Source organism: Mus caroli, chromosome 4 (assembly GCF_900094665.2).
Source record: "Mus caroli chromosome 4, CAROLI_EIJ_v1.1, whole genome shotgun sequence".
In the NCBI taxonomy this organism is placed as follows: domain Eukaryota; kingdom Metazoa; phylum Chordata; class Mammalia; order Rodentia; family Muridae; genus Mus; species Mus caroli.
In genome coordinates this window covers 119,089,910-119,104,741 of record NC_034573.1, presented here as the reverse complement: position 1 = coordinate 119,104,741, position 14,832 = coordinate 119,089,910, and the positions used below count along the sequence as shown (strand labels likewise).

Here is a 14,832-nt window from a genome sequence, read left to right as displayed (position 1 = left end):
GTTTTGTTTTGTTGTTTTTTGAGACAGGGTTTCTCTGTGTAGCCGTGGCTGTCCTGGAACTCACTTTGTAGACCAGGCTGGCCTCAAACTCAGAAAGTTGCTTGCCTCTGCCTCCCGAGTGCTGGGATTAAAGGTATGTGCCACCACTGCCTGGCCAAGGAGACAATTCTACCAGGTCAGTTTAGAGAAAACACACTAAACACAGGTGAATGAGTCAGAGAAGGAGATGGAGTCAGAAGATTCGAACAGACTGAAGTAGTGTGAGGCCAAGCAGAGCAAATCAGTCAGAAGCCAAGAGAAGCCAGATTGAATCAGTCGGAGCCAGAGCAGCTGATGAGAAAGAACTAGGGTGAGTTGCTTCTTCAGCAGCAAGTCTCAGAGGCTGGAGATATTCTGGGCCTCGAGTAGATTGTACAGAGGCTACAAGCTTCCAGGACTAGGCTTAGGTGAGCAGATAGAAGCTGTAAGCCTCCCAGACAACACTTAAAACAGGCAAGTCAAAACAGTATTTACACAGGAAGGTGTAAACTGCCCTCTGTCTCTACAGAGAATGACCTCTGCAAAAGCAGCAGCCACCAGACATCTCTCCAACCGGAAGTCCCATTTCCTCTGCTTCTTGGCCTCTTAGTTAAAATCAGGTGTGATCCCATTTTACCTGTGAGGGAGCAGAGCCCGTGGGATTTGCCTTGGCTCCGAGCTCACACTCCGCATCACCCTGCTACAGGCTCTTGTGACCTCTCTGCGAAACCTGAGAAGGCCACACTGCAGTACCCTGGCACTCTGCAGTTAGAGAATGACAGCACGGCCGTTCCAAGTAGACATTTACACGTTCTAAATAGACATTCACAAAAACAAAAGCATGAATGGGGGTGGTGGGGCGCTTGCTGGAAAGAGGGAGAGGTTGGGGAAAGAAGAGCGGGGAAGATGGTTGTGATCAGAATATATTATATACATGAAATCGTCAAAATAATTTTTTAGCATTATTTGGAGTGGAGGAGGAGGGGTGTGTGACTTTAGTGAAAACTTGGGTTCAGCAGTTGAATACTTGGTACAAATGCATGAATTCGAAGTGAGTCCAAATCCCCAGAAGTGTCATAAGAAGCTCAAATGTGACCACACACACATCTTTGGTCCCAAATCGGGGGTGGGGTGGGGCAGAGAGGAGTACTGACATAGCTCCATGCTATTAGAGACCTGGGTGTAAGATCAAGAGTGACAGAGCAGGACAGCCATTCAGCAGGTGCAGGTGAACATAGCTACACACAGGCATACACACACAAAAAAGAAATCCTTACGTAGACTCCAGCCAGCCCTGCCTGCCTGCCCATTCCTTACGGCTCAGATCCACTGAGCTTGCTTTCCGTGCTCTCAGATGAGCTGTCCCCTCTGCCTGGAATACTTTTACCTAACTGGTCAGTGAATCCATTCAAGGCCCAACCGAAACACTTCGTGGAGGGAAAGAGCGTGCTCTCTATCACTCGGGATTACACGCTCAGGCCAGCGCTCTGGAACGGTGGGACGCTGGACCAAGAGCTTCTCTGACGCCCCTCTCTGCACACCGTTCAAACATTTCATACCCTGCAGGGATATAAGGTAAATGAACTCTGCAGAGAACTTTCTATCCAGTACATATTAGCTATGGTTACCCTGCAGTCCCCCTAGTTTCCTTAGGCAGGATTGAGCACCTACAGGCGCTACTTCCTTGCATGGTTCTGGGTTTAGCACACTGAAGTTCACATTTATCCATCTCAGGTCAAGCAACCCCCTTTTTTTTTTCTCTTTTCTTTCTTCCTTCGCGCCTCCCCTCCCCCGCCACCTGGAGTTCACCATACAGACCAGGCTGACCTTCAATTCAGAGCTCCACCTGCCCTGGCATCCTGGATGCTGATATTAAGGTGCACACCACCATGTCAGGCCTTTTTCTTTTTGGGTGTGCAGTGCCAGAGGTCAAACCCAGGGGCCTTGTGCATGCTAAGCAAGCACCCTAGCCCTGAGCGACATCCTCAACTCAGAAAGCTTCATTAATGTCAGTGATGTTTGGATTACCTGAAAATGTTCATTGTGTCTGGCATCCCTCCCAGACTGCAGACTCTGAGAACAGCAAGACCTCATCCTTGACTGTTTCCTGCCTTTTCTTGCCAGCACCTTAGCCTCCATCACACTAGACGCGTAGAAACTGTGAATGAATGGCTAATGGAGGTGGTAGTGTCAACTAACAGACTCTAAGAGCCCAGGCGCAACCTAAGAAACTCGGAGCAGCCTGGAAAAGTAACCAGAATGAAGCAGGGTGAGTCACCTGCAAACACCACTTAGGAGCCCGCTCAGAAAGAGAGTTGGCTTAGTCATGGTGGCATAGGCCTTGGAACCTCAGCACTCAGGAAGCTGAGGCAGGAGAATCAAGAGTTTAAGGCGCTCTACACTCAACAGTGAGACCCTGCTTCAGAAACAGCATACATGGCCTTTGCAGAAGGCCTGAATTCGATTGGTCCCCATTAGGCAGCTCTCACTCGCCTCTGTGCTCATCTTCCATAGATCCCACACCTCTAGCCTCTGAGGGTACCAGTGCTCATGTGCACTTACCCAAAGGATACACATGATTAAAAATAAAATCTGAAGCCAGTGGCGGGTGGTGCATGCCTTTAATCTCAGCACTCAAGATCATGAGTTCAAGGCCAGCCTGGTGTACAGAGCTAGAGGACAGCCAAGGCCATGCAAAGAAACTCTGTTTCAAAAACAAAAATAAAAAATAATTTTAGGGCTGGAGAGATGGCTCAGTGGTTAAGAGCACTGACTGCTCTTCCAGAGATTCTGAGTTCAATTCCCAGCAACCACATGATGGCTTACATCCATCTGTAATGGGCTCCAATGCCCTCTTCTGGTGTGTCTGAAGATAGCTAGTATACTCACATGCATAAAATAAATAAAATCTTTAAAAAATAATAATAATGGGGGCTGGTGAGATGGCTCAGTGGGTAAGAGCACTGACTGCTCTACCAAAGGTCCTGAGTTCAAATCCCAGCAACCACATGGTGGCTCACAACTACCTGTAATGATCGCTGACACCCTCTTCTGGTGTGTCTGAAGTCAGCTACAGTGTACTTATGTATACTAATAAATAAATCTTTTTAAAATAATAATAATAATAATAATTTTTTAAATCATAAATACTATAATAAGATCAGCAAAGTGAACGGAACCATTTTCAAGTCTTCTCTTAAGGGAAGACATACAACTTTAAAGTTTATCCAACGCCAGGCGTAGAAAAAATAAAAAATAAAGTTTATCCAAGGAAATATGTTTTGAAAACCAAAACTACCAAGTTAGCCATGATGCTGAGTGATACTCCCAGGATTTGGGAGGCTGAGGCAGGAGAAGGGTGAATTAAAGGCCTGCACACAGGAGGTAGGCAGACAGGGATAGCAGGAGGGCCTGGTCACATGGAACTTTGAGAAAACCAGTCTGAGCCACTTGAGACCCTGTCCGCAAATAGAACAACCCGGTGGCTGTAAAAGGTCCCACAGCAAAGTTTCCTCAGTGTGCCTAGCAACATGTGACATTGGCCTGCTGTGTCCCCTAAGCTGCGTGGCAGACCAGGAGACAAGTAAAGATAGCCGCTGCCTCCTGTCCACCCAGCCTGCCACGGCACACGCAAATGTTTATCCACTCAGTATTTATATCCTACTCTGTTCTAAAACGGGGTTAGAGCTGGCTCACAATTAATCAAAAATAACTGGAATACAGGGATATGGTGACATGTGCAAAAATGGAAAACACCGAGAAAGAGATTCCATCCCAGAGTCCACACAGCTTCAAGGTGGAGGCTGGATCAGTGGTTCCGAGGGTCAGTGTGCCTGGCAGAGCATGGAATGAGCTCCTGCACTGGGCCATTCTAACCCTCTCTATAGCCAAGCACGAGTCACAGGTCAGTTTGACTTGAAGAGGAAGCATGGAAACACCTAGGGCTGGTCAGGCCCAACCTCAAAGGACTGCACTGAGTCTCCAGTTCATTGTCTATAAAAAAATATATAAGAATCCAAGCCAGGTATGGCAGCCCATTTTACCCAGGTAGCATAGGTCTGTAATCCCAGCTACATGGGAGGCTGAAGCAGGAGGATCTCAAACTCAGGGCCTGCCTGAGCTACTGGGTGAGTTCAAGACTAGGCTAGACAACTTAGACCCTATCTCAAGTTAAAAGAGGACTATGAGTAAAGCTATTTAGAGTTTGACTAGCCTGTGTGAAGCCCTGGGCTCAGTCCCCAGAGTCCCTACCCCTCAACAAACTGCACACACACACACACACACACACACACACACACGAGACTGTGTAAACCAACAGTCAACATAACTGACAAGAGGCTGGGGTAGATAGATAAGAGCTGGGCTCAGCAGATAAGAGCACTTGCTGTTCTTGCAGAGGACCTGAGTTCAGTTCCCAGAACTCTCATGGTAGCTCACAATCACCTCTCACCCCAGATCCAAAGTATCCAAAGCCCTTTTCTGGCTTTCTTGGGCACTGCATGCACACAGGTACACAAACATACATGTAGGCAAAAGACCCATATGCATAAAGCAAAAATAAAATTTTAAATTAACAAAAGGCTGGCCGAGAGTGGTGGTGCATGCCTTTAATCTCAGCACTTGGGCGGCAGAGGCAGGCAGATCTCTGAGTTCGAGGCCAGCCTGGTCTACAGAGTGAGTTCCAGGACAGCCAGGGCTACACAGAGAAACCCTGTCTCGAAAAAACAAAAACAAAAACAAAACAAAAAATCCTAACCCTACCCTAACCAAATGAAATTAATAAAGAAAGGAAAAGAATAGAATGAATTGGGGGGGCGGGGGTAGACTAGGAGGAACGGAGAGAGGGGAGGCTGTGGTCAGGATATAGTATATGAAAGAATTAATAATAATAGTAATAGTAATAATAATAATAATAGAATGAATGGGCCCAAAAGAACAGGTTTTTCTGTAGTACTGGATGGTAAGTAACCCCTAACCCCAATTATTAGACCTATCTGGGTATAGTGTGCCCCACCTCTAGTCCCAACACTCAGGAAGCAGAGGCAGGTGGATGTGGAAGTCTGAGTTCAGCCTGGTCTACAGAGTGAGTTCCAAGACAGCCAGGGCTACACAGAGAAACCCTGTCTCAGAAGGAGAAAAGGACATCAGACTTCCCTTGAGCTAAAATATGTCCCTTCAGCTGGGTGTGGTGGCACACACCTATGATCCCAGCACTCAGAGGGCTGAGGCAGGAAGGCCTCAAGTTTCTCAAGGTCTCCAGGCCAACCTGAACTACATAATAAAATTGTCTTTTGCACAGCCAAGGGCCTACCCTGTACTGTTGAACCTCTTCATCGCGTTTTTGCCTCACGAGCGTGATCTGGTCCTCCAGGTTCCTGTTCTGAAGTTGGAGCTGCCGGGCCTCTGCTTCCAGGGGTCGCAGAGCCTCCCTCATCTCCTGGATCTCTGCCTGGGTGTCCTGTAGAGCTTTGGTCCCGGCCTCTTTCCTTTCCAGGAGCCGAAGCAGCTGAGGTTCATACTCTTCCTCCAGGCCCTGGCGGCTCTCGGCCATGAGATTTTCAAACTGTGTGGACAGCCGTCGGCTCTCCTGGAGAAAGTGCCCATCGCTCTGGGTCGGGGGTGCTTCTAGTTGTTGCTGTAACTGCTCCTTCTGCTTCTGATAGGCATCTCGGAGCTGGGTCAGTTCTTCTGAGAGCTGGGCTGCCCGAGTGGTCAGCGCTTCCCTGCAGTCGGCAAACTGAGCCACGTCCTGCTGACGGCACTCCAGCTGGTATTGGTAAGCCACGCATTCCTTGGTCACCTTGAACAGCTTCTGCTTCACCGTCCGGATCTCCTCCCTGAGCCCATCCCTCTCCAGCTCTGCCTGTGCGTGCAGCTTGTAGGCAGCCTGGATGTCCTGGTGGACTTGCTGCACCTCCTGCAGGGCTGGCTCCCGGAGTAGCACGAGCTCGTGGATTAGCTGGTCCCTCTCCTCTTCCAGCTGGGATACGGCTTGTACACACTGCTGGAAACGAGCTTCCAGACGCTCCAGGTCCTCCACGCTGAGGGGATCCTCCTCGGTGTTGGGAATCGGTTGAGCTGGCAGGCTTCCCTCCGTGGCCACCATTTCTCCCTCACAAGCAGTTGGGCTCTTAGCTGGCTCCACAGGCTGCTCTGAAATTTGCACCTCATCTGGCCTCACGGATTCCTCCACAAACAGCATCTCCTCTGGACACCCTGGCTCTTCTAGGCCCAGCGCCTCGTCTGGCTGCCTCGATTCGTCGATAAACAGTGTCTGTTCTGGCTTCTCAGATTCTACTTCATAAAAGCTCTCTTCAAAGTCCCCCGATGCCCCCAGATAGAGAATGTCCTCTAGGTTCACAGTCCCCTCCAAAGACAGAGTGGCCTCTGGGTTAAAGGTCTTGGCCTCCTTCGGGGATTCTGACTCCTGAAGAGGAAAACTCGCCTCGGTGTGTGGTTCCCTGCAAGAGAGATAGATGGGGCTGGTGAGATGGCTCAGTGGGTAAGAGCACCCGACTGCTCTTCCAAAGGTCCAGAGTTCAAATCCCAGCAACCACATGGTGGCTAACAACCATCCGTAACGAGATCTGGAGCCCTCTTCTGGAGTGTCTGAAGACAGCTACAGTGTACTTACATATAATAAATAAATAAATAAATAAAAAAAAGAGAGATAGATGATGGCCGTGAAAGAGCAGCCTGTGCCCCACTGACATGTCAACAGGGCCTCTGTCTCACGGTTAGCTGCAGCAGGTACTCTTAGCTACTTATGGGGACTTGAATATGCTTGGCCCTTGGGACGGGGCATTATTAGAGGGTGTGGCCTTATTGGAGGAGGTGTGGCCATGTTAAAGGAAGTGTGTGTAGGGGTGGGTTTTGAGCTTTGTAGAAGTGGAAAAGACCCGCCTCCTGCCCCCCTCGGATCAAAATGTAGAACTCTCAGCTCCTCCAGCACCCTGCCTGCCTGGATGCTGCCATGTTTCCAGCCATGATGATAAATGGACTGAACCTCTGAAACTGTAAGCCAGCCCCAGTTAAACATATTCCTTTATGAGAGTTGCCATGGTTCACAAGCGATGAAACCCTAAGGCACTACTCCCCTCCCCAGTCTGCCTCTTCCACACACTGCCCACCATTCGCATTCCCTGACACCATAGCATCACTGGCTAGTCTCCGCTTACATCACTTCAAGGAGAGGAAGCTTACTCTCAGACACAGCTGGGTGTGCCACAGTTCTACACATGTTCAGGGGCAATTGGGACTACATAGAGAGACTGTGCCCGTAAAACAACGAAAGACAACCGTACTAGTGCCTGCCTGTAATCCCAACAGGCTGAGGGAGGGGGGTCAGAAATGCAAGGCCAGCCTCAGCTACTAAGTGAGCTGAAGGCCAGCCTGGTTTTGTGAGAATCTGCCACTCCCTGACAAAATAGGGGGGATTCAGTGAGTGGCTCGGCAGATGAAGCCACTTGCCACCAAATCTGATAAACTGAGTTCAATCCCTGGCTTCCAAATGGAGAGAACTGATTTCTACAGGTTGTCCCAGAAACACACACACACACTAAAAAAATGAGTAGGTATTAAAGTGGCAGGGTTGAGGCTGGAAAGGTGACTTAGTGGTAAAAAAGCACTGGCTGCCCCTGCAAAGGACCAGAGTTCGGGTCCCAGCACAACCACCTGCAACTCTGTCTTCTGACTCCAGGCCTCCCTCCCTGCATACATGCAAAAAACAAATTAAAAAAATTAAATCTAGTTTGAGGCCAGCCTGGTCTACAGAGTGAGTTCCAGGACAGCCAGGGCTATCGAGGGAAACCCTGTCTCAAAAAACAAACAAACAGGGCTGGAGAGATGGCTCAGTGGTTAAGAGCACCAACTGCTCTTCCAAAGGTCCTGAGTTCAAATCCCAGCAACCACATGGTGGCTCACAACCACCCATAATGAGATCTGACGCCCTCTTCTGGTGCATCTGAAATAAACCTTTAAAATTAAATAAATAAATAAAATCTAAAAGCAAACAAACCAACCAACCAAAAACCTCAAAGGGAGGAGAAGATGGGTCAGTAAAGTGCCTGTTTTCCACACACAAACACGAGAACCTGAGTGTAGGCCCCCGCAGCCCTGGGGTAAGCCTGGCACTGAATAGCAGTGGCAGGAGAACCCCTTAACCAGCTTAGCTTAACTGGTGAACTCCAGACCCAGCAAGGGATCCTATGAAGGACCGTTGAGGACATACAAAATTGACCTCTGGCCTCTACACAGGCGCACACATTGTGCAAACACACAAACACACACAAGTAATAGCTGAGGCCACAGCTCAGTGGGTAGAGTGCTCATGGAACATGTCAGAGGTCTTGGCCTTGATTCCTAGCACCACATAAAGGTAATGTGTGCCTATTCCTGTAACCACAACACTCAGGAGGTAGAGGCAGGAGAATCAGAAGTCATTCTCACCAGCAGAGAGAGTTCAGAATCAGTCTGTATGTGTATAGAATCATATGTGTGTGCACATGCACATCTATGCATATGGACTCCAAACACTAATGTTGAGAATCTTGCTGAATACCTTTTCTCCCTCATTCACTGGGGAAGGGTCTCTCAATCAAACCCAGAGCTCACTAATATGGCTAACCTTCCCAGCTTGACCTGGGGAGCCCCATCTCCTCCTTCTAGGGCTGAAAGGAGGTCTGCCTCATCCAACCAGTACTGAGCCATATCCCCAGCTTCATGAGAACTACAATCTGAGGGCAGCTGAGCTTGAGGTACCCCAAAAACATCAGGTGAAGATAATCAGAATCTACATCCTCTCTGAGGAAAAAAAAATGAGTGGAGCATTCTGATGCAGGCCTTTAATTCCATGTAGTTCTAAGCCAGTCTGATCTACATAGCAAGGGCAACATAGTGAGACCTTGAGTCCTTGTATTAAAACAAACAAACAAAACAACAAATGAATGGATGACATGGTTGTTGAGATCAGCTTCAAATCTATATTCTTTTTACATTTTATTTAGTGTGTACATGTGTGTGTGCTGGGATGGAGGCGTGCGTGCCACAGTGCACATGTAGAGGTCAGAGAGCCAGAGAGCGGCTTGTAAGAGGCACTTCTCTCCTTCCAGTGCAGGTTCTGGGCTTGGAACTCAGGTCATCAGGCTTGACCGTAACTCAGCTGCCCTAGACTATAGTTCTCCTCACCTCTGAGACAGGTCAGTTAACTAGAAGCCTGCTGCAAACTGACCTTTACCACAGGAAGTCTCCAGCCCTGTTCAGCCTTTTCCATTCCACCATTAGAACCCTAGTCCAAGCTGTGGTCTGTTTATATCAGCCTTTTTGGTTTGTTTGTATTGTCTTTCTTTCTTTCTTTCTTTCTTTCTTTCTTTCTTTCTTTCTTTCTTTCTTTCTTTCTTTCTTTCTTTCTGTTTTTGTTTTTCGAGACAGGGTTTCTCTGTATAGCCCTGGCTGTCCTGGAACTCACTTTGTAGACCAGGCTGGCCTCGAACTCAGAAATCTGTCTGCCTCTGCCTCCCAAGTGCGGGGATTAAAGGCGTGTGCCACCATGCCTGGCACGTATTGTTGTCTTTTTGAGACAGGGTTTCTCTGTATACCCTTGACTGTCCTGGATCTCACTCTGTAGACCAGGCTGGCCTCAAACTCACAAAGATCTGCCTGCCTCAGCCTCTCAAGTGCTGGGATGAAAGGCTTGCTCCGCCATGGCTTGGCTGTGCCAGCCTTCTAACAGGTCTCCTTGCCTCTCTGTAGCTAAGCTTGGCCATAATTTGCTGCCTAACACATGGTTGCTCCATGCCACAGTTGCAAAGCCTTTGTGACAGGGTCTTGCTCTAAAGCCCTGGCTGGCCTGGTACTCACTATGGCCCAAGCTGATCCTGGACTCTCTTTTTTTAATGTTTTATATCTATGGATGTTTTGCCTGCGTACATGTCTGTGCCCCACTTGTATGCCTGCTGCCCTCAGAGGTTAAAAGAAGGCATCAGATCCCCTGGAGTTATGAATGGCTGTGAGACACCATGTGGGTGCTGTGAACCCAATCTAGGTCCTCTACAAGAGCCACAAGTGCCCTTATCTGTTGAGCCATCTCTCCAATCTGTGGCCTGGAACTCTTTTTTTTTTTTTTTAAAGATTTATTTATTTATTACATGTAAGTACACTGTAGCTGTCTTCAGACACTCCAGAAGAAGGAGTCAGATCTCCTTATGGATGGTTGTGAGCCACCATGTGGTTGCTGGGTTTTGAACTCCGGACCTTTGGAAGAGCAGTCTGGTGCTCTTACCCACTGAGCCATCTCACCAGCCCCGGCCTGGAACTCTTAATGATCCTCCCAAGGATCACTGGCCTCAGCCTCCCTAGTGCTTCCATTACATCCATCCATGCCTGGCTCTCGGAATCTCAGAGATGTGGCCCTAACCTAGCGTTTTTAGCCTCAGCTCACATTCCTCTTGCCATCCGCCCAGTGCCTGGCAGCCCAGAACTTGTGACAACTCTTCACGCCTCCCACTCCTCCCAGCCCATAATATCTAAAGGAGCTAGCCGAAAAATGCAACTTCTTGAATACCAAGCTGCCTAAAAACACCAACCTGAGCTACCAGACAAGGTAAAATTGCCAGCACCGGGAAGGTGCAGCTGCCTGCTCGGGCAGAGTCCCTGCTTTCCCTCCGCATCATGTTCCGCCTTGCAGTGACATAACCTCTAGTCTAAGCACTTACATGAATAGTCTCTTGTAGGCTGCTCATCGATGACGCCGCTCGATGCAGGGGCCAGCAAGCCAAAGGGCAAAGTGTGGAAGGCCCACCTGAGTTCTGTAAGTGGAGGGAGCCTGGAGACCACCGTACCTAGCCCATTTAGCACAAGCCTAAAAGCCTCTGAAATATCATAGTCAGAGCATCTTTCTAGGCTTAGGGCTGAGACTGAGGGGCGAGCACCTGCCTAGCAGGCAGGAGTACTAGGTTCATTTCCCAGCCAAAATAAGTCATCTGTTGCTGGGCGGTAGTGGCGCACGTCTTTAATCCCAGCACTTGGGAGGCAGAAGCAGGTGGATTTCAGTGAGTTAAAGGCCAGCCTGCTCTACAGAGTGAGTTCCAGGATGGCCAGGGCTAAAAGAACTAATTAAAAAAAAATCTGTTTACTTAACAAATGTCTAAACATGCTGCAACTCCATCTCCTTGGTACCGTATCCCAACAATACCAACTTGTGCCTTCAGGACATTCTGAATGGAATGCAGTTTCATCATCAGGAGTAGTGACTTTAAGTTATACAGGTAAGTTTGTCCACTGGATGAGAGCGGACGTCCTGAGGACAGGGCTACTTGTGGGGCCCTTGGAAGGCAAGAAGAAAACAACTGAACTCCCAGGGGAAGTTGCGCCCAAGGTCAAGTGGCAGGACTGTGGTATAGAACCCAGGCCTCCTGACTTACAGGCTGCCACAGCACCCTGGGACCAGAGGTTGTCCTCGGCTAACTGCCTCTCTACTGAGCTGGCAAAGAGGCAGATTACAGGAGGCCAAGCAAGAGAGGGACAGGGCCCAGCTGGGGTCCCTGACCTCAACACCTCTGCCACTCTGTCTCTGTCCCAGAGGACTTGGGCAACTCCTTTATGCTGTCCATCAGACTGTGACTTGGACGTGTGTATTACATGTCATGCAAACAAAGGTTCGTGCCTGGCTTCAAGCTTATTAGTGTGTGTGTAGGGAATACAGGCAAAATGTGTTAAGAACCCAGCTTAGGGTTGTCTTCTGATGTGACAACAGGGTTTACCAGGAAGTAGTCCCATAATTTGATACACTGGGAAGTCCCTGGGCCACAATGTGACCAGAGGCAAAACGACTCCACAATCCCCAGTGGTAAAGTTCCAGTGTGGACAGCTGTTGCTGGCCAGGAGAACAACCGCCTCTCTAGGCCTCCACCCTGAGCCACACCAGGGACAGTGAGCTGACTGAACAGACTCAACTTCAAGCTGGCAGGTGCCCAACCCTGCACCAAGTGGCTCAAATGCAGTGAATTCTCAAATGGTTTCTCCCTAGCCCCGCTAACAAGTGAATAGGAAACGGGAAAAATAAGACTTAAAAAAAAAAAAAAAGACCCAAAACTTATACTCTTTGGTCAGTTAGGCCAACTACATTTTGACAGGTTGCTGGCCTGGAAGGATTAATCGCACTCAGCCTGTGGAAGGAGAGACACAGACCCCCGGAGGTGTCAGGTCCCCAAGCCAGGGCCTCCCATCTCCCTTCCCCGGTGGCTCCGCCCCGTGCCACACCCGGGCATGACCACTACCCACAGCCAAGGGAAAAGGGCCGCGGGTCGGGGATGGGAGCCCACCCAACATCCCTGTTCTACTGGGCGGCGACACGAGCTCTAGAGGATCCTACCTCGCGGCCCGGGCGCCGTCCCCGCCGCGCAGGGGTTCCGGGCTGGCCATGGCTGCGCGACCCCGGGCTCGCCCGGAGTGTTATTAATAGCCAACGCCGTCGGCGATTGTGCCCGTGCCGGCGCCCGCCGCACTGCCAGCTGCAGCGGACACCAGATCCCAGCGGCCCGGGCGGGACGCGCCCACTTGGCCGGACGATCACCCGCGGGAGGAGGGCGCCGGCCCCGCAGCCCTGGGGGCGGGGAGAGGGTGGGAGGGGATGGAGTGGGGTGGGATGAGGGGGCGGCACTTCGCGAACCTTCCTTCCATCTCTCCACCTTTCCTTCTGGCCCTGGTTGCATGGTGAGGAGAGGAGGGGGCTGTTCGGTCCCAGGGGAGCAGCCCCCCGAGTTCAAACGAGGCGGGAGGAAGATTTACTGGTGGGGTACCTAGAGGGATCCAGCGCCCCTCGTGTCGGCGCCTTGCGATCCCCACCCACGCAAGGGCTTGGAGCCGGGTCACCTTCTTGGTGGCCCGCAGCTGTCATGAGGGGGTGGGGCAGGGCGCCTGCTAGAGAAGGGGGGGTGTTAACTGCCACACCCCATGCGTCTGGGGACAGCTGGGGGCCACGGGCTGAGGAAGAACTGCCTAAAGGCTTAAGGCAATAAAGTTGAGTCTGTTTAATTCAGGTTTCTTCCCCTTGCCCTGGAAGGTTTCTTGGGGTCTTCTGAGAGGTCGATTTGTCGCTCCTGCTCAGCCACTTCTGTTGTGTTTCAAGGCATGCACCCACCCCTAAGTCTTCGACCCTCCGGTGTCCAAGTTAGACTTCCACACTGAAGGCACCCTCCCCCTCCCCCCAGGAAGAGCTGCTGGGCCCCTTCCCAGACCTGAGCCCCAGGCATTCTTTCTCTGAATACTTTTTTCCACTCAGTCCCTGAGTCAGGGAGGCGTGCTTTGATTCAATCGCAGAAGAATGCTGTACACCCAGCGGCCAGGGCCAGAAGGCTGGACACCGTTTAATCAGATCTTAGAGCATCCTATGGGATGGCGAATGAGGACTGATGCCCGGGTGTTGTTGACTGGGTAGCTTGTGCGTTGTGATCCATGTGCCCACAGCTGGGAACATCTGGCGAAGGTTCTGTGTGTGCAGCAGGAGATGAGTCTAGGGTTGTATCCCCAGTGTGACTTCCTTCCGGTCCTGGTCCTGGGTGGTCGTGTGGAAGTGCAGCTCTATGATGTGAGAGCAGGGTGATTGTGCCAGGTGTGATCATCCTGAGGGGAAGTGGGTGCTGGCTGCAGACTACGGAGCAGGTGTATAACCACCTGTGATTGTATGCCTGACTGGGCTGCCATGTGCCAGTGTGGCAGCTGAGGGGTAGGGGTGGCTGTGGACTCTCTGGGAATGCCTCCGGGAGCTGTGGATTTGCATCTTTTTGTAGACTGCAAGAGGGTGGAATCCAAAAGCCCAGAGCAACCCAATATACCCATGTAAGGTCTATAGAAGAGGAGATTTGGAGGCAGCTGGTCATTTTCTGACTTAGCCCTGAAATATTCCAGGGGAGGATGTTGGCAGACCTCCGGGCTTCTTGGTGGACAGCTGTTGCCAGTCACAGAGAAGGAAGGGAGCAAGGGCAAGGCCTGCCAGCCTGCTGTTTACCCAAGGTGCTAGGCAACAGTCAGCAAGGGTGGCAGTCACAGGGGCTGGCTGCCTCTTCCCTCCCAGCCCCCTTGCCCAGGAGCTGGCAGGGTGTCCCCAAGGCCACATCCCTAATTCCTGGCAGCTCCCACTAAGCTCCTTAGTGTGAAAAACTGATTCCCTACTAAATCCAGAAACTCCTTCAAGCTTGGACTTTGTCCTTGCTGCTGACTATGTCAGATTCTGCTGTCCCTCAGAGCTCAGCTCCCATGTGGTCTCCTGAGAGGAGCACCCCTCATAGGATCCACATATCCACTGCTCCATCACCGTGTTTATGCTTTGCACAGCAGGTAGCACAGTGGGAAACACTAGGGTTTATCTGGGACTAGAATGATGGATGGTCCAGCGGTTAGAGGGGGAGGCTTGTAGGACTCACACTAGGCAGCTCACAATGGCCTGTAACTACAGTTCCAGAGGGACACCACACTTCTTGCCTCCTCAGGCCCCTGTACTCTCACACATAGACACACAGACGTATAATTAAGAAAAATGAATCTCAAGCCAGACTTGGTAGCCTTTAATCCTAGCATAGGGAGGGAGAGGCAAGCAGATCTCTGAGTTCGAGGCCAGTCTGGTCTACAGAGTGAGTTCCAAGACAGCCAGGGCTACACAGAGAAACCCTATCTAGAAAGAAGGAAAGAAGGAAAGAAAGAAAGAAAGAAAGAAAGAAAGAAAGAAAGAAAGAAAGAAAGAAGAGAAAGAAAGAAAGACAGACAGACAGAAAGAAAGAAAGAAAGAAAGAAAGAAAGAAAGAAAGAAAGAAAGAAAGA

General features: G+C 50.4%; 1 protein-coding gene across 4 annotated transcripts in view; it reads right to left on the bottom strand.

Moving 5' to 3' along the window:
- The window catches only part of Sync (syncoilin, intermediate filament protein), a 21,213-nt gene extending 8,647 nt beyond the window's left edge, over nucleotides 1–12,566 (bottom strand). The window contains exons 1-3 of one of the 4 annotated variants that reach the window (XM_029476102.1): nucleotides 12,389–12,416; nucleotides 10,731–10,840; nucleotides 5,330–6,479 (exon numbers count right to left, since the gene is read on the bottom strand). In XM_029476102.1, the coding sequence (XP_029331962.1) occupies nucleotides 5,330–6,479; nucleotides 10,731–10,732 (1,152 nt within the window). In that variant the 5' untranslated portion in view covers nucleotides 10,733–10,840; nucleotides 12,389–12,416. Of the gene's footprint in view, nucleotides 1–5,329; nucleotides 6,480–10,730; nucleotides 11,034–12,388 lie in introns of those variants that run through there. The other 3 variants (XM_021159397.2, XM_021159396.2, XM_029476101.1) reach the window with 3 other exon arrangements.
- Between the last annotated feature and the right edge of the window lie 2,266 nt (nucleotides 12,567–14,832).